This window comes from Garra rufa, chromosome 19 (genome assembly GCF_049309525.1).
Source record: "Garra rufa chromosome 19, GarRuf1.0, whole genome shotgun sequence".
NCBI classification, from domain to species: domain Eukaryota; kingdom Metazoa; phylum Chordata; class Actinopteri; order Cypriniformes; family Cyprinidae; genus Garra; species Garra rufa.
In genome coordinates, this window is record NC_133379.1 from 41022866 (window position 1) to 41043034 (window position 20169).

Genomic DNA, 20169 nt, shown 5'->3' on the forward strand with positions numbered 1-20169 from the left:
GTTTCCTGGTTCAATTTTGTCCCGTTTCAGAGAAACGAGGGTGTCAAAATTGCAGTAACTACAAAATCCAAACTAATACCATATATGGTGTAAAAACTTTAAAGGCAACTTTCTCAGTTTCAGTGTTGGTGTAGTTACTGCACTTTGCCTTTGTAGGGCAGTATACTTAGAACAAGTCTAAATATACTTGAGCTCTACTTGTGCTCTTAGAATCCGTGTTTTCATTGTTATACATTAGGGGCGCTATAACACATCTTCTGTACAGAATTTCCAAAACAAGTGAAGAAGAAACTGAAACAACAGATGCTTCCACATGTAATCTAACAAAATTTACGTTTACAACGTCCGGTGCGTATTGGACCTGATCCAGCTATATCATCTCGCTACAGGCTGCAGCGAGGACTGACTCATAAAAACCGCGCTCAAATGCATTTTACAATTTCAAATACAGACGCACTAGGAAACTACAGGTTTTACGGCAGGAAAACCGAACGCTCATTGGCTCTCGCCAGCATTCGCTACAGATTACGACATGCCGTGTTTCTGGTGAGACGAGTTTGAACGATGCGCGGGCGCCTAGACGGAGAGGATCAGGATAATAATCTGGATAATATTGTGTGCGATACTGCAAATTTTGGCATCGATCCGATTCCAAGTAAATACAGGGCCAATATCGCCGATATTGATACCGATACCGATACTTTTTCCTGTCAAAAACATAGACTTAAATGACCAATTACACATTGTGTATCAATAATAACTGTTGATATGACAAAAATATTATTTTATATTGTATTATTTGACCATCTAGCACCCTCTATTCTAATTATATTCTTTATCAAACAAATCTTTTAGACTTTATTAATTTACTTACTGCTTGTTTTCTTAACAAAAAAAAAATCTATCTAATTTATAAACCCTTGCTATGTGTACTGCGTTAGACTAAATGAGATTTGTCATAATAACATTTGCATGTTACTGCGGTTTAGTTGATTATGATTGCCTTTCAGGTCCTCTTTTGTAAGTTGATTTTAGATAAAAGCGTCTTAACGTAAATGTAATTTTATTCACCTTAAAACTGTGGATATTCTTTGCCTTTCTAAAAGGAGTTTGCAAGCAGAGGACTCTAGAATATGAAAGCAATGCATATAGTTTTATGTTATGCATTTACCTCCCATAGAGTTATAAACAAAAACTTAACGTGGCTTAATGCATTAAAAAGATTAATATTAAAAGGCCAAAACCAGTATACTGATGATGCTAATGATGTGCAGGCAAGCAGCCCAGGATATGAACACAAAGTGCATGCATGTTAAGTGTTTTCCTCCGATAGAAAACCATTTATTCAGAAAATGCTTGACGTGGCTTAATGGTTAAAGACAGTGATACTGAATAAAAAGGCCAAATTGTGAATGTAATGGGTCTGGCTTCCAGTCTCATCTACTTCCAGCAAATTTAGCAGTGCTGATAGATATTGAAAACAGGTGTTTCTTACCATATTATTTTAATGTATTGTCTTATTTATAAACACACAGGGTGGATAGCACAAACATTTATAAAATGTTAAAACATGATGTGGATAAGTCGGTGGTATTGCCACGTACAGATGCAAATTTGTACTATTCCATATCTCGCTTTAACCAAAAGTATACGCTTACGCTTGGAGTCACGTGATGGCATGACAACAAAACAGCAGGGGAGCAGCAGCAATGTTTGCATACGAGATGTGAAAACAGCGGCATATACACACGTCTACTCTTTGTTAAACGTATTGAGCAATCCATTAAGTGTAGAGGAGAAAAAATAACTGAAAGTATCGATCTCAGCAGGCTAGTATCGATCCGATTCCAATACCAAGGTTAGTATCGATACTATCGATATTAGGATCGATCCGCCAACCCCTAATTTTCAGCCATCAACAACTTAAATCCTGCTCTTGCAGAATTTTCCTCAAAGAAACCTACTGTATTCCGTCAGAGACGACTGCGGAGGCAAACGCAGTCATTTGGATTACTTTTTGGTGCAGCTATTGACATTTTTGTTTCTGAATAAATTATTGCGATTGCACGTTTCCGTCTTTCATGTTTTTGTATTACTGTACAGAGAGGGATGGTTAACGTTAGGTTTCGAGTTAGGAGTGTGACTAGCGACTACAAAAATATTTTTATGTTTTATTATCAAAATGAGAATTTTCCTGCATATTTTGGTCAGTTACGTTTTATATCCTTTTATATTCGCTATTAAATGGGTAAGTTATATAAAACAAACAAACAGCACCATGTCACCTCAGGAGTAAAGTAACTTCTGTTTGTTTGTTTTATATATGTTTATCAGTCATTCTTGAGAGGTGGGACAAAACAGGGTGCAAAATTGAAAAAAAATAAAACTTTGTACTCAGACAAAGGAAACTACATTTATGTATCTTATATGTACTAAGCTACTGAGCTATGCTTTGATACAACCTCCCAACTTTTCTCTTTTTTAAAAAAAAATGTGTTTTTTAACTTGGAATGTGTAATATAATTTCAACTTTATCTTTAACAGCTTTCTAGATGTTTTTAACATTTCAAAACACATTCTCATGTTAGTAGACAGATTACACTTTCACATGTGACCAACAATTCCACAACAAATATAAAATATCATAATGAAATATCATCAAAATATTCATCTGGCGGAGGTGACAGAACTGACGGTGTTGACCAAAACCTGAATTTGTAGTCATTTCAACTATCAAATACATTGAATCAATTAATTACTGTATTAAAACAACCACAACAAACAGTGAGTATGTTATTGTTTATAAAGCTTCTATTCAAGAGTCACATTTAAGTATTTTGATATATTATTGGAACACAAAATCTTACGGTGGTGACATCTGACGGTGTTGACAAATTTGCCATTTCTTTCACAAAACAAATGGAGTTCATGTAGACATTTTGTTTTGTTTTTCTGTTGATGCTAGAGGCTAATGGAACCTGCTTCAGGAGAATAAAATGGTTTAAAGATTTCAAATAATTTTCTCAGAAATTGGATGTTTGGTGTTGACATATCATAGTTGTGACACACAAAATATTAACATTAGAATTAAAATATTCTAAAACTATAAAACTTAGCAGAGCCTGTGTGACATTGATGTACTCTGCAGAAGAGGACTGTGGCAAGGGGGTCCTTTTAGAGTGATAGCCCCTGATATTCCCTGATTTTATTACATTTTAAGTAATGTCTGACGGTGTTGACAAAAAGTGAGGACACACCTTCGAAACCTTATTAAACACACATGTCTGACTGAAAAACAACCTTGCTTTAATATGAGATATTATTAAGTGTTGCCTTGGATAAAACAAGGTCTTTTTCATCATTAATTTTTTTTAATCCATTTTATAGCATATGAATGAATAAACCCTTCTCTGTGGACACACAGTTTTAGATGTAGTGAGAAGACAATAAGTGTCATAGATTTCACATAATAATGAGCAAATGAAATTGAAGGGGATAATTGTGTTAAATACATTCTATTATTAATCCCCATAGCATTTACAATTGAAAATATGTTTTATTTTTTAAAACTAATAGCAGTTATAATTGGTGGACATGTTTTGTCCCATATCTCAAGAATGACTGTTATATATATAAATATTAGTTAATTGATGTCAAACTTGCCGCACATAATCAGACTGTTCAGATCTGATACACTAGCAAACAGTGGGTTTGTGTAAATATATTGTTAATAAAACAACTTTCTCCAATATCCTGCCTGTAGTGTTTGTTCTATTGTATTTGAATCGTCTGGTATTGACTATTGCAAATATATTGAATATGATTACAGTTTTTTTCAGTCGCTAACAAGCGTTTGTCCAAACAGTTGTCACATTTTCAAAACTCTAAACACAATTAGCACAGCATCGGTCTTTTATGGCCATACCATTCACAAATTTCATGTCGTTTTCACCCAATATGCAGTCAGTGAACACATTTCCACAATGCTTACATTTTCTTAACAGACAAGCTATATCTCCCAACAAAATTGTGGATTGTTTTTGTAGTATTTACGAATGTTAACACACAACATCCCACAATAGCAAAAACAATATTCCAAACCTTAGATACAGTATAAAAACCTCTGCTTCTGCAATGATATCAGTTCAAAAACAATATCAATATCAAAAATATATCTCAGCTGATAATAAACAAACAATTAAATAATTGACACACAGCTGATTTATGTTGGGTAAATTGGGCCAACCACAGCAGATTCCAGTCTGGCTTACACTCAGAGGCAGTGGTTATTTTTTTTCTATTACATTTACACTTATACAGTAAAATGAGGACTTTGAGGAGTGATGTTTTGGAAACAGGGTTGGGGTCAATTCAGGAATGAACTCAACAATTTCAATTCAAAGAAGGAAATGGAATTGGAATTCAACAACAATTACAGGAAACAGAATTGGAATTACAGGATGTGGAATTGAATTCAGGGAAATTCCACTGAATTCCATTTATTGCTGTTTCTGAGCATCTATTTGTGATTGCATTTAGAGACATACATTTAAACTTTATTTATGATGCTTTACAAATACCAAGTAATGTATGAAATAGAGTTGATCAAATGCAAGTAAATAAAAATTTAATTGAATGACAGTGGTGATAAGTTTCTGTATGTACTGTACATTCAATATATGATTACCACATAATATATGTCTCAACTCACAAAAAATTTTTTTGTCATGTTCATTCATGTATTTCATTCACTTTTTATTGCATCGAATTATCATCATTTCCTGAAATTTGGCATGTGAAATGACCATGCTTAACATACTAAACATACAGTAATTTATATTTCTTTTATGTGTTTGTTGTTTATGTGATTTACAATATTTAATGTACTATAAACTAGCAACTCAAGTGGAATTTAATGGAATTTATTTGATTTCAATTCAGCCTCCTGACATTCCAATTCCAAATCCAATTCCATTCCAATTTACCATTCATTCTCAATTCAATTCATGAATGGCCCCAACCCTGTTTGGAAACATGTGGCCTAACCCTGAAGATCGCAGAGAGTAGATACAGTAATTTTGTGCTTTTTTTTAGACCCCCCCCCCCCTTTTTTTTTTAATCAGGGCTTTTTACTGTTGTTATTTTTTCTTCTTTTTTTCTTTTTTCTTTTTTGTTCAGAATGCTCTTGTGTGTTTCATGGATATTTTGTTCACTGTAAGCAATACTGTAAAACTTTTTCTGTTCTATCATACCGTGTTTCTACTGTACCTCCTGTAATAAACAGAAAAAGAAATGTATTTGCTTTTTACTGGAATGCTTTTAATGTGAACATTACTGTACATGTGGACATACAGTTCCCAACCAAGAAATGTAGTGCCTAAACGGTGGATTGCATATTTTGCATGCAAATACCTGTAAAACTGAAACATAAAAGTCTATGCAGTTTTTGAAATGTCAACAATAGCCAGTATTTTGAAACCTGGTGTACTTTGATTGACTGCATGTACCTTGTGAAGTGAAAACAAGTGATATTCTTTGACAGAATAATTTCATTTTGAGTCAGATTTCCAGTGTTTTGGTAAATTTAGTGTGTGCAGAGAAAGATGTGTTCTGTTTTGAAATGAAGAGTTAGTATATATTTAACAAAATGTATTTTTGAGAAGAAAATTATCCATTTGGCCAGTTGTGTTTTGTAGGTGCGAGTCTGTGTTAAAAGTTTAGAAAAAGTATCTGAAGTATGGGTAAGCGCTTGTTAGCGATTGAAAAAAACTGTAATGCATGCTTGTATGTGTTCTGTTGATAGCTTATAGACTTTCTACTGTTATCAACTGTTTTTCACTTTGATTGGATAGTCCTAAAATATATCTACAAATGCTTAGTTGAGAATGCCTACTGCTAATAGTCTGCTGAATATAAACTTTAGATTAGTTGACACACAACAGATGCACAACTAATGTTTAGTTAACTACTGTATCAACAGATAACAAACTAGTGATTTTGGTAAAAATGAGATGGTTAAGTAATTATTCATTTGATGTATTTGAGGCTCTTAAGTAAGGATGATATAATATGCTGTTGATCATATGTTGACATGACTGTAGACTATCAACTGAAAGATTAATTTTAATAAATTGGTAGACAATTTAGAAGATGGTAACACAATCTACAGAAAGTTAGCTGACTAGTAGTAAATAACATATATAGACATACTGACAGTCAATATGCACTTTTTGTAAAATCTATAAATTAGAAACTAACATTCACTTTATAGTCTACAGGCAGTTAGTTGAATGTATGTTGCTTGTCTGTTGAAATAATGTTGTTGAATTTCAACTGATGCACTGTTGACATGCAACTAAATGAATACTGATAACTAGTAGGGTGTCAACAGATGGACCATCGAAATAAAGTGTTACCACATTTTGCCCTACATGCACAACAATTCATTTAGACATTTGCCACAATTAGTTTTTTTACACATACAAATTGAGCAATCTCTTTTGCAGTTTTTTAAACTGTTGTTTTCTCTTGCAAATGTTCACACTGTTCACAGACTTGCAGTTCTTTTGAGCAATTTTTAATGGAAACAAAGTGGCAAAAGTGCAAGCGTGGAAAAATGAAAGTCAGAAGAATGCAGATGATTTTATTTGACATTAGCATGTTATGCAAATCTTTATGGGATTTTAACAACTCCATTAATTATGCCTTCAGAAAAAAGCAGGATCATTAAGAGCATTATGATCCATCTGATCTTCTTGCTGTTCTTGTTGTCATCCTCTAACACCTGAAAGAAAAGCCAAACTCAGATGAGCCAGCACTAACATACTGAGATCTTACAAACAGCTCTGCGATCTGAGTGTTTGGTTGCGATCACATCACCTTAATTGCAGCAGTACATTTGTGCGTCATTGAGAGCGGTGTCGTCTCCTTCTCCTTGTGGCGCTTGTATCCACGTCTTGATACCACAAATCCCTTTTCCGTGACATGTTTGACTCCAGTTGCCCCAGTCACCCCAGGATATGCCTTCACCCAGCAGGTAAAACCCTCCACTGCATTTGAAGCTAGAAGAAATTTGGGCAAAACAAACTCTTGGAACTATTAGCACAAAATTGTTTAAGAACTGTTTTTTGTTTTAGAAAATTTGACCACAAATAAAGTTTTGTATTCATTCTAAAACAATGAGGCCTACAATCAAAAAGAAATACAAAATCTGAAGGAAAACAAGTTGACAAAAAGATTTAATCTGAGATTTGGTGATAATTAGTGATTTGCAAGCAGTTTGTAAAAGACTGGTATTTTTCTTTTACCAAGTACACCAAATCAGTTTATTGTATTCAGTATATATACTCACCGGACGTTGTTTGCAGCTGTCTCATCACTACTTTCCCAAAATTTGCTGACTCTCAGCTGAAAAGCAATCAAGTATCCAGAAGGACACCATTGGATATCTGACCACCGACCCCAGCTGAAGAAAAAAGTTTTATTGAACAAACCACTCATTATTTTCAAGTTCATTTGAATAGCTTGCCTAGCTTGCAAACTGACTTTGCATAACCGCAAACCTGCTAAATTATTACTATTTAGACTGAGCCCATTACCTGCTTTCAGCTGACTGAACTGAGGTGTAAATGTGATGTGACTGTGTCTGGCTACTGGAGTAATCAACGCAGTGAAGGCGAATCCCATTAAGTGAAGTATCATCCCCACTGGCAAGACGATCTTGCACCTTAAAAACAACAACACTTAGAAAAATTAGATGAAGAAAAGGAGTAATTTTAACGTGAACCTCAAGTGTTCCTGGAGGTCCACCAGCATCACACATTTCAGATTTCTCCCTTCTCTGACCTGTCCATTTCAGGACTTGGAGTCTCTACTAAAGAGCTGATGAGATGAATCAAAAACGTTTACTGTTGGTGTGACTTCAGGAGCAGCTGGGAATCCCTGGACTAACCCAAACCAGAGGAACATTCGACTTCATGTTTCTTCAGTATTAAGCAGTCACAAAACTTGAGCAGGTGCAGTTTGAATTACTAACAGCAACTCTAGAGTTTACTTTCATTAAGGGCTTGTACTTGGTCACCAGCTTACACTTTCAAGCATTAAACCACCCACATACTACTATAATTAAGGCAGTTTTTAGCTTACCTTAAGACTGAAACCTGCGGCGTACGTTCCCATTGGACACATTTCCCTGGAACCCCACGTCCCCCAATACCCTCCGTTCCAAACCTTCAGCTCCGATATGAAACGTCTGTCAATGCCTCGCTCAGGACGTCTTTTTCCGGCCTGAACGCTCACCTGCAGCCCAATAATGACTAACAGAGAAAACATCATGGAAACAGTGCGATTCATTGCTGCAGCACTGGTCTGATGGATTAAAATACGGATGAGATTAATTAATTGATCAAGCAGACACAGAGAGCTAGTGCACTATACCATAACATTCTCAACTTTATTAAGGAAGATGGGTCATATTTATACAACACAGGTCTATACAAAAACATACAGGCATCCAATCAAAATAGGCAGAGGTCAAACATCACCCTGTATGGATATTCAAACATATAACAACATTTAAGATGTGTGCACGGGCATATATTTGTGTGTGTTTAGTTGCTGTTATCATACGGATGCACCAGTGTGTCCGATATCTAGTTCTCATTTTGTGTAGGTGATCATAATCATCACAGGAAATTACACAAGTGAAAAGAAGTCAAAAGTAAAGCTTTTATATTACAGAATATATATATATACGACTTAAGACTGTTATTATATATATGATGCTTTGCATGAAGAAATAAGAATTTTAGGAGCAAACTAAAGAACCAGTGTTTATTTATTTTATTGTTCTAGTCAGTGATCCACACAACAATGCAAAACTAAATGTATAAATGAACTGGGATATTAAAGTCAATGACCTGCATCTAAACACTCTTTAGACAAACACTGAATGATCAGATCAAATGCTGCTCACTGAAACAGCTTTGCTTGAGTTTATTGACATGTTTTAATCTTTCATGAGGATTTAATGAAAAAATGGATACTGTAAAGCAGAAATCAAAATTTAAACAAAAAGAAAACAAAAGATAATATTCAAACGATCCTTTCTGCACTATAAAGAAACTTTCATGAAATGGAAAGACAGAATCTGGGGGCCAACCACAAGAAATGTCTGACCTCTGTGATTGCCAAAATGCTTTTGCATTTTCATTAAAATGCCAATTAATTGATAACTTTTTTTGTTTTTCTGGATTTTTTGTTGTTATTCTCTCCCTCACTGTTAAAATAAATCTACCATTTAAATTATAATCACTTATCATTTCTTTCTCAGGGGGCAAACGCACCAAATCAGCAGGGGATGAAATGATTATTTTCCCCATTGTAGATGTATCTTAATTCAAGAATATTTAGATATTTGTATTGGAAAACAGGATAATTATACTAGGTAAGATGTTTTGAACCTTTATGCCTGAAGCCCACATTGATGCACTGGCCTGATTGATGAAAATACTGATTTCTACACCAAAAACTGACCCTGGCTTTCTGAGATGTCTATAGTCTGTGTTGTTTTTTTATACTGCATTAAAAAAATCCTTTTAAATGGCATTGCTTGAATTTTGGGGAATTTTTGTTTGTTAATGGGTTCATAGAAATCGTTAAATGATCTATTGTAAGGACTCTTCTTGTGCTTTGATGCATGCATTACAGTTACTGGAAATATGCCTACTTACAGAGCATGTCTTCATTTTTTGATTAGTCAGTTATGAGGAAAAAATGAATGAGGTGCACAGAAATATTTACAGTTTTTTTTACAGATGCTAGGACACATTTCTCAATACTTAAGTCACTTTTGCAAAACTCTTCACACAATTATCCTAACCGACTTTCAACTGGGCAAAGCAGTTCATTTCAGATTCAAAATGCACTACAACTACCAAAACACTTTATTCAGGTCTCAAATAAACTCATTCTTCCAGAACACTAGCAAAGGTTGACAGCCGACAAACACACTTTGTCAGCCACAAAACAATGAGCTAAAAAACACTAACATGTAGCATTACAGTGTTTTCTTGTGTAAAACAAGGACACATCTCTGTTTATAATTGCAATATATATTGTTTATAACTGCAATATATGTTACTGGAATGAATCTGACATGATGCAGAATTCCTCAATATTTTATGTTGTTTTATTTTATTTTTTATTTTTTTTTTGTTGCACTAAGTAATTCCAAAATACAAGAATTTGTATACACACCATCCACTGATACAGATACAATAGTAATGCTAATCTACTCTACTTTCAATAAAATATTGCTGTTGTATTTTGCTGTCTTATTCAGTTTTGCATTATGTTATTGTTTTGAACATAAGTTTAACAGTTTTGAAAACAGTATGTAAGCACGTGCAAAATGTCCTGAACGTACAAAGATTTTTGTCAGTTGTTGTGTCTGAGTGAGAAAACAATTCATGAAATTTGAGAGATGTAGTCATTGAATGCATTTTGTGCCAAAACAATGATAATTGATCCTAAGTTTAGCTCACATAGACTTTTGTTGTGCTCACTGTGTGTAGAGTTTGGCAAAAGTGACCTAAGTATTGAGAAATGTGTCCTAGCGTCTGTCAAAAACTGTAATCAGGTCAATAAATAAGCACGTTAATCAACAGACAAACACTAATGTCATCTCAAGCAAAATGAATATTTTAATAGATGAAAATGACAGGTAACACTTTATTATGCATGAACTGATAAGATAAGTGAGATGATGTACAGTCAGCCTCTGCTTTGTGTTGAGGTCCTGATCACATCTCATGCTTGTGATCAATTGTTACAATCCATCTGATAACGCTGTTCTTATTGTCGTCCTCTTAATGCCTGAAAGAAAAGCCAAACTGAGATTACCCAGCACTTAGATCACTGAGATCTTATAAACAGCTCTGCAATTCAAGTTTTTTACTGTGATCGCATCACCTTAATTGCAGCAGTACATTCGTACGTCATTGAGAGCGGTGTCGTCTCCAGTGCCCTGTGGCTCTTCTAGCCTTGTCTTGATACCACAGATCGCTCCTTGACATGTTTGACTCCAGTCGCCCCAATCGCCCCAGTGTGTGCCGTCACCCTGCAGAACAGATCCTCCACCGCATTTGAACCTGGAAGAAATTTGAATGTAGCATTATAATAAAATATGTTTTTTCAATCAATACTAACGAAACAAGGCTAAACAAATTCTTGGAACTTGACTAGAGGCCTGTGGCACAAAACTGGTTTCAGTTGCTCAGCTAAGTTTTAAGTTTATTTTGAGCAAACTTGAGTAAATCTTAGCACAATTATCCACAAAACGGAAGTGCACAGTGAGACCTACAATCAGTCAGTTCCAAAAAGATTTGGTGCTGATTATAAATTGATTGATTGATTGATTGATTGATAAACTTTATTAATCCCAAAGGGAAATTAAATCGTCATGGCAGCTCAATACATCAATAAACACAACTTCTCTAGACAGACAAATTATACAGTCTAATAGCGCTAGGTAGAAATGATTTCCTATAACGTTCCTTCAAGCAACAAGGATGAATAAGCCTGTTGCTGAAGCTACTCTTAAGATTGTCCAGAGTCTTATGGAGAGGATGAGTTTCATTGCTGATGATCGCTAACAGCTTTGTCAGCACTCTATCCTTAGCCACTTCCTCCAAAGTACTAAGCTCAGAACCGACAACAGATTCAGCCTTTTTGATGAGTTTGTTTAGTCTGTTGGCATCCTTTGTCTTAAGTCCCATACCCCAACACCCCACAGCAAAGAAGATAGTACTCGCCACAGCAGTCTGATAAAACATCTTAAGTATCCTGTTGCACACATTGAAAGACTTTAGCTTCCTCAAAAAATATAGCCGGCTTAGGCCCTTCTTATAAACAGCTTCAGTGTTTGTAGACCATGCCAACTTGTTGTCCAACTCAACTCCCAAGTACTTATATGATTTCACATGTTCCACATAGGTCCCCCCGATGCAAACTGGAGATGGTGGGGTCTTATTCCTGCTGAAATCTATGACCATTTCTTTTGTTTTCGCCACATTTAACCTCAAGCTATTTACCCCACACCACCTCACAAAGCCATCAACCAACTCCCTGTACTCATCCTCATCCTTGTTCTCCACCCAGCTTACTATGGCTGTGTCATCAGAGTATTTTTGCAGATGACATAACTCAGAACTGTACTTAAAGTCTGCAGTGTAAATTGTAAACAAGAAAGGAGATAGCACAGTTCCCTGGGGGGCACCGATATTACTTATCAAACGTTCAGACACACATCCTTGTAGTCTCACAAACTGAGGCCTGCCCGTTAGATAATCATGGATCCAAGTGATTAATGAAGCGTCCACTTGCATCTCGTCCAGTTTTGCCTTCAACAATCTTGGCTGAATAGTATTGAACGCGCTGGAAAAATCAAAAAACAGGATGCGAACTATGGTGTTAGGTCTATCCAGTGAACAATATGCCTTCTGCAGTAGATAGATAATTGCATCTTCCACACCCACCCGGGGCTGATAAGCAAACTGCAGAGGGTCAAGTGATGGATACACTAGCAGTCTGAGGTATGCCAAAACCAATCTCTCCATAACCTTCATTAAGTGAGAGGTTAATGCGATGGGTCTGTAGTCATTCAGTGCCTTAGGATGTCTATTCTTAGGCACTGGAACCAGACACGATGTTTTCCATAGCAATGGTACTCTCTGAAGATTTAAACTTAAGATTTAAAGCAGGTCATTTTGACTAAGAGAAATCACAAAATCACATTCTCACCAGATGTTGTTTGCGGCCGTGTCGTCACCATCTCCTTGAGATTTTTCAACTCTCAGCACAAAAGCAGTCAAGAATCCAGAAGGACACCATTTGATATCTGTCCACCGACCCCAGCTGAAGAAAAAATACAAGATTTTATTGATCAAATTAATTTTTTAGAAGATTATTTTGTGCTTTTAGCTTATGAAGAAACTGTCTCTTAACGAGACAATTCTCAATAACCGCACGTAAATGATTTCTCTTTAGACTGAGCCCATTACCTGCCTGCTTCTGACCGAACTGTGGAGTAGTCGTGATACGAGTGTAAAATGCTTTCTATCATAGTAATGCAGTGAAGGCGAATCCCGTTGAGTGCAGTGTTATCATACTTTTGACCATAAAGTGGACCTTCCACCTAAAAAACAACAACAACACTAAGACAAATTCTAAAGAGAAAAGCAGTAACCCTAATGCCAAACTCCAGTATTCCTGGAGGTACAGCAGCATCACACATTTCAGATGTTTCCCTTCTCTGACCTGTCTATTTCAGGACTTGGAGTCTCTACTAAAGAGCTGATGAGTTGAATCAAGTTTGTTCAAAAACGTTTATTGTTGGTGTGCCTTCAGGAGCAGCTGGGAATCCCTGGACTAACCCAATCCAGAGGAACATTCAACTTGCTTCTAAGCATTCAAATGTTTCTTTATTATTCAGCAGACCCAAAACTTGAGCAGGTGCAGTTTGAATTACTAACAGTAACTCTGGAGTTCATTTTCATTAAGGGTTTGAACCTTCAACCCTCAGTCACAAGCGTACACTTTTAAGCATTTAACCACCCACATATTACTGTAATTAAGTCAGTTTTTAGCTTACCTTAAGGCTGAACCCTGCAGCAAATGTTCCACTTGGACACATTTCCTTGTGGCCCCAGGACCCCCATGTCTTTCCATTCGTCACCGTCAGCTCCGATTTGTAATGTCTGTTGGCGCTTCTCTCAGGACGTTTTTCTGTGGCCTGAACGCTCACCTGCAGCCCAATAATGACTAGCAGTGAAAACAACATGGAAAGGAAGTGATGCATTGCTGCACTGGCCTGGCAAATTAAAATACTGATGAGATTAATAAATTGATCAAGCAGACACAAAGAGCTATTGCACTACCATAACATTCTCAGCTTTATTAAGGAAGATGGGTCATATTTATACAACACAAGTTCATACAACAGCATACAGGATGCTTCGACATCCAATCAAAGCAGTCAGAGGTCAAACAATACCCTATATGGATATTAGGAAATATAACAAAATTTAAGATGTTGGTACAAACAGATATGTGTGTGTGTGTGTGTGTGTGTGTGTGTGTGTGTGTGTGTGTGTGTGTGCGCGTGTGTGTGTGTACCTGGTATTCATCACGTTGTGGGGACCAAATGTCCCCACAAGGATAGTAATACCAGTAGATTTTGACCTTGTGGGGACATTTCTTAGGTCCCCATGAGGAAACAGGCTTATAAATCATGCACAATGAGTTTTTTTGAGGAAGTAAAAGTGTGCACAATCTCCTGTGAGGGCTAGGTTTAGGTGTAGGGTAGGTGTAGGGTGATAGAAAGTACGGTTTGTACAGTATAAAAACCATTACGCCTATGGAATGTCCCCATAAAACATGTAAACCCAACATTATTGTTCCAATTGGTGATCAAAAATACAATGTAAAATTATAAAAGTATGTTCATGCATCTTGACGGCTGCACAAGTCTTCTTAAGTCATATGTTGCTTTGCATGAAGAAATAAATATCTGCAGAGCAAACTTGGATAAGTTAGTTCCAGTTAGTGATTAAGACAACAATGCAAAACTAAATGACTAAATGATATTACTCTGATATTAAAGTCAATAAACAGAATGTAAACACACTTCAGACAAACACTGACTGATCAGATCAAATGCTGCTCACTGAAACAGCTTCACTTGATAGTTTTAATCTATCATGTGGTTTTAAATAAAAATAGGTACTGTAAAGCAGAATTCTGACCTTTAAACAAGAAAACAAAATGATTAACATTTAAATATTCAAATGAAACTTTCTGCATGATAAATAGATTTAGGCAATGGAAAGATTCTTTATGGAAGCATAAATGCCAACAAAGAACCTTTATTTTAAAGAGTGTATAGGATATAAATATGTCCTCAAAAAGGTCACAACGTTTATTTTTAACAGGGTTGACAGTATTGCACTTGAATTTAATGTAGTGTTTGTTGGCTGTTCATTTCCAGGAAGTGCATGAACAGATAAGACAATTATATTGAATGCGGTGTAATTTGCTTTATGTCTGTCACTATAATGAAGCATCTGATGTAAAATGTTGTGATAAATGATGTGATACTACAATGTGCTTCTTAGAAAGGGACTATAATGCTGATATTTGATCCAGTCAGCCTCAGCTTTTCAGGGGGTCTTGACCGTCCTGTTTTGTGAAAATGACTGGCTGACTGTGCATTATCACTTACAACACTGTGGCATGACATGGTTCATGTTAGCTTATCATAGTATGATGATTTTGCTGTTCTTATAGCATCCTCTTACACCAGAGTTACTCTGTGGTACAGTATGTGTCAATCCAAGTGTTTGATTACGATTGCAACACCTTAATCGCAGCAAAACATTTGCACATCATTGAGAGCGGTGTCGTCTCCTATTTCCTGCGGCTCTTCTATCTGTGTGGTGATGCCACAATACACAATATGTGCCATTACCCTTCAACAAAGAACCTCTACTGCAGCTGAATCTGGAGAAAGGTTTAAAAACAAGAAGAAAATATCTTCTGCTTCAGAATGCATGCATGCAATTAATCTATTGTCATATCTTGATTCCAGCCAATTGCACAGAATATAAACATCTATATGCTTAACCTTTAATGTCCCTGAAAACTGTTTAGCTTGGTAAAATGCATATAAAATGTTGAGTTGCTTGATTGATTTTGTATTTTTTGAAGTGAAATATTAAGCATGCATTGCAACCCAGAATAAAAGACCAACCTTAAATGGCAGGCGTTTGCTTAAACAAAAATAATTGCAAGGAAGCAAGTGTCAAAGGAAATGATTAGCTAAAAATTATCTTTCTGTCGTCTCTTAATCTCCCTCATGTGGGTCCAAACTTGTATGACTTTAAGTATTATGAAAGTATGTTCATGCATCTTGACTGCTGCATAAGTCTTCTTAAGTCATATGCTGCTTTGCATGAAGAAATACATTTCCGCAGAGCAAACTTAGATAAGTTAGTTCCAGTTAGTGATCAAGACAATAATGCAAAACTAAATGACTAAATGAACTCTGGTGTTAAAGTCAATGACCTGCATGTAAACACACTTTAGTCAAACACTGACTGATCAGAGCTTGTTGAAACAGCTTTGCTTGCTAGTTTCTTTACATTTTTTAATCTTTCATGAGGTTTTAAAGAAAAATACATTCTGTAAAACAGAAATCAGCCATTTAAGCAAAAAGGAAACAAAATTGTGTGAAAAACATTTTAATATTTAAACGAACCTTTCTTCCCTATATAGAAACTTTAATGCATTCAAAAGATTTCATGGTTGTTAAAGCTTCTTTATGGAATCATATATGGCAACAAAGAACCTCAATTTTGTAGGATATAAATACTGTATTCCCTCAGAAGGGTAACAAGTTATTGTTAACAGGGTTGTCAGTATTACACTTAAATTTAATGTAGAGATCCTGTAGAGTTCACTGTCCATTGCAGTGCAAGTTGATTTACATCAAACTGTCTGCTACATGCATTCATGTAATCAAACATCTAATGTTGAATGTTGTGATAAAGGGTGTGAAACTACAAGGTGCTTCTCAGAAAGAGACTTCAATGCTGATTTTTGACACAAAAATAAAAAAAGTCAACCTCTGCTATTTTCAAGGTCTTGATAGTCATGTTAGGCTTTTATTTATTTTTATTTTTTATTAACAAGGTTCATCATAGTATCAATTATTATAATCCATCTGATCTTCTTGTTGTTTTGCTGTCGTCCTCTGAAACCTGAAAGAAAAACCAAACTTAGTTGCTCTGCAGTATGTGACAATCCAAGTGTTTGATTGTGATCGCATCACCTTAATCGCAGCATAACATCCACGCGTTATTGAGAGCGGTGTCGTCTCTCATTCCCTGTGGCTTTTCGACCTGTGTCATGATGCCACAAATTCCTTTTCCTTCACATGTTGAGCTCCAGTAGCCCCAGTTGCCCCATGCTGTGCCGTCGCCCTCCAACACAGACCCTCCAGTGCAGTTGAATCTGGAAAAAGATTTAAAAAGAAGAAAAAATATTATTTGAAAACGCAGACAGAATCTCGTAATCCAGTTATTAAAACTATAATAAGTATATGCTATAAGTATACTTCTTTTAAACTAAAAAAAAAAAAATAGGAAAGTATACTTTCAGTCTACTTTTTATATACTTCTTAGAAGTGTGCTTTATATACTTCTCAGAAATATACTTAAAATGACAATTATATACACTTGACCTTAATATACTTGAGCTATACTTGTGCTCTTAGAATCCGTGTTTTCATTGTTATACATTAGGGGCGCTATAACACATCTTCTGTACAGAATTTCCACAGAAACAACAGATGCTTCCACATGTAATCTAACAAAATCGCCAGGCATAAAAAAGCATCAAAACCATAGATATGGAAAACTGTGTAACGTTATAGAATAAAATGTCTAACTATGAAAAGGTTATAATGACTGTCAAGCTTTGGGGTGTTGATCAACTCCGTCTATGTTTTGATTAGCATGTATACTCAAAATGTTGTTTATTAAATATATATTTTTTTTATTTATGAAACTTACCCACATGTAAGTGTTTGTAAAAAAGAATGCATAAAGCTAGAATAAAATGTTTTTGTTTACAAGTAGATTCTATGTTCTTTCTTTCGTTTTGTATGTTGAGATATGCATGTAACAAAATATATACAAATTATTACCTAATAAGGACATAGTAGTATACTTAAAGTATGATGTAAAGTTATGATAAAGTTCACTTAAAGAAAACTTATGAGTATACTTGTAGTATAGAACTACTAAACTAGTAGTTTACTGAGACTATACTTCAAAGTGTACTAAAAATGCATAAAAAACCTAAAAGTTCACTTTTAGTATACTTGCAGTACAAACTAAAAACATACATGTAAACTAGTGGTGTACTCAAAGTTTACTACTGTTAGTGTACTTAAAAGTATACTTTTGGGCCAATTCCTCAAAGTGAATGACGACCGCGTTCACCTGATGTTGTTTGCGGCCGTGTCGTCTTCGATTCCTTGGGAAGATTCGACCCTCAGCTGAAATGCTGTCAAGAATCCAGAAGGACACCATTTGATTTCTGTCCACTCACCCCAGCTGAAGAAAAATTCACGAAAATTAATTTGTCTACTGTAGCTTATTAACCCAAACCTGCTATAACTAGTATTACCACCCTTTAGACTGAGGCCGTTACCTTCCAACATCTGACTGAACTGAGGCGTAGTTCTCATAAGAGTTTGATAAGCCTTTGGACGGATCGACGCAGTGAAGGCGAATGCCGTTGAGTGCGGTGTTATCATCCCAAAAGCCATAGGAAAGTTCTTCCACCTTGAAAAAGCAACACAACACTGCTAAATATAAAAGAGCAATCATTTAAAAGTTAACTGTAACCATCCCATAGTAACATTCATCTTCATTTCCTTTAGTATTAGGCTGGTTCTGTTCCCTGGAGATACCTGGAATTAAATGAAATGCTTAGTGGTTTAAACATGAGTTGGTGACTAATAAAGTAATGATTAAAGTAATGCCACCCAATATTACTGTAATGGATTCAGTGCCAGACTTACCTTTAGACTGAATCCTGCAGCGTAAGTTCCATTTGGACAGACGTCCTTAAACCCCCACGACCCCCAGTTGGTTGCATAGTACACAACCAGCCACCATCTGTTTTTTCTGTTGATGTCTGGATCAGAATCCATTATGTATGTCTGAACACTCACATGGAGCCCAATAATGACTAACAGTAAAGAAATGGAGTAATGCATTGCTGCAGCTCTGGCCTGATCGATAAAAAAATACTGATAATTCAGTTTGATTTCTACACCAAAAACTGATCCAGGGACAGTAAAACTGCTCAAATAAATGATTTTTTCAAATCCAGAACAGAAAACCTGAACTGACTGCAGTCTATCCACAGAATATGCCTGATTCCTTTAGAAAACATTTATATGGTTTATCAGTATTTTGATTTCCTGGTTCTAGCCAATCAGCAGCCAGGAGCACAGGTCAACATGACTCAAAACACGAAAATACAAACACTGATTCAGCAAAATCTCTAGTGTCCCTGAAAACTGTTTTCTTGGCAAAATGGCTATAAAATGTTAAGCTGCTTGTTTGATTTACTGCATTTACATTTCCTCAAGTAAATTGCAAATAAGTAAATTGAAGTGATTACAAGGAAGCAAGTGTGTCACTCCGTCATCATTTAATCACCCTCATGTGGTTCCAAACCTGTATGACTGTCTTCCTTCTGAGAGGCATGAGAAGTATCATAAAAGTATATTCATGCATTCTGTAAATCTAATTAACTTACCTTACCTTAGGAGAAGTTCACTTCCAGAACAAAAATGTACAGACTATTTACTCACCCCCTTGTCATCCAAGATGTTCATGTCTTTTTTCAAACTTTTCAAATTTTCCTAAAAGACGCTTGTCTCGTCTATAAACTCTGTATTCTGGTTCAAGAGAGTTAGGGTATGTCAGAAAACTCTCATCTTATGTCTTCTCCAACTTCAAAATTGTTCTACATCACTGCAGAAGACCGACCCAGAATTTACAAAGTGAACGTGCAAAGAAGATCAAGCGTTCTTTACCAAAAAAAGGACAATTTTGAAGTTGGAGGAGAAAATGAGATGGGACTTTTCAACATGCCCTAACTGTACTGTATACTTGCAGTACTAAACTAGTTGTTTACTGAGAAAATGCTTAACAATTATTTAATTAGTAAGCTATCAGTATACATATAAGTTCACTTTTAGTATACTTGCAGCACAAACTGAAAACATAGATGTAAACTAGTTTACTACTGTTATAGTAAAAGTATACTTTTATTTACTAGAAAGTGGGCCAATTTAGTCCCAATGAGTATTGAAATAGTACAACTAAACATATACTTGTACATTGATATTTGTATAGTTACTACATGACGTATACTTAATAAAATATACTTATAATAAAGAATATTTAATAAAATATACTTCTTTTTTGGTAAGAGCTCTACTCTTCAGCACAATGGTGACCTCCCCAAAAAAGCAGACATCTGTTTAAAACCAAACATAAGAGATTAAACACTAACAGATCTCCCCTATGT

At 35.6% G+C, this 20169-nt stretch overlaps 3 protein-coding genes across 3 annotated transcripts; all 3 read right to left on the minus strand.

Moving 5' to 3' along the window:
* Positions 1 to 6665: 6665 nt before the first annotated feature.
* Positions 6666 to 8404, minus strand: LOC141292906 (vitelline membrane outer layer protein 1-like). Its single transcript, XM_073824956.1, has 5 exons — positions 8146 to 8404; positions 7599 to 7726; positions 7352 to 7465; positions 6880 to 7061; positions 6666 to 6784 (listed from the first exon to the last, which is right to left on the minus strand). Exons 1-4 carry the CDS (start codon positions 8350 to 8352, stop codon positions 6881 to 6883), a joined length of 630 nt encoding a protein of 209 aa, XP_073681057.1. The 5' UTR covers positions 8353 to 8404; the 3' UTR covers positions 6666 to 6784; position 6880.
* Positions 8405 to 10695: 2291 nt separating this feature from the next.
* Positions 10696 to 13926, minus strand: LOC141292905 (vitelline membrane outer layer protein 1-like). The gene is made up of 5 exons (XM_073824955.1): positions 13652 to 13926; positions 13062 to 13195; positions 12802 to 12915; positions 10972 to 11150; positions 10696 to 10875 (listed from the first exon to the last, which is right to left on the minus strand). The coding sequence occupies exons 1-4, from the start codon at positions 13856 to 13858 to the stop codon at positions 10973 to 10975; spliced, it is 633 nt and encodes a 210-aa protein (XP_073681056.1). The 5' UTR covers positions 13859 to 13926; the 3' UTR covers positions 10696 to 10875; position 10972.
* Positions 13927 to 16690: 2764 nt separating this feature from the next.
* On the minus strand, positions 16691 to 19936 carry LOC141292911 (vitelline membrane outer layer protein 1-like). The gene is made up of 5 exons (XM_073824960.1): positions 18647 to 19936; positions 18274 to 18407; positions 18063 to 18176; positions 16889 to 17070; positions 16691 to 16817 (listed from the first exon to the last, which is right to left on the minus strand). Exons 1-4 carry the CDS (start codon positions 18842 to 18844, stop codon positions 16890 to 16892), a joined length of 627 nt encoding a protein of 208 aa, XP_073681061.1. The 5' UTR covers positions 18845 to 19936; the 3' UTR covers positions 16691 to 16817; position 16889.
* Between the last annotated feature and the right edge of the window lie 233 nt (positions 19937 to 20169).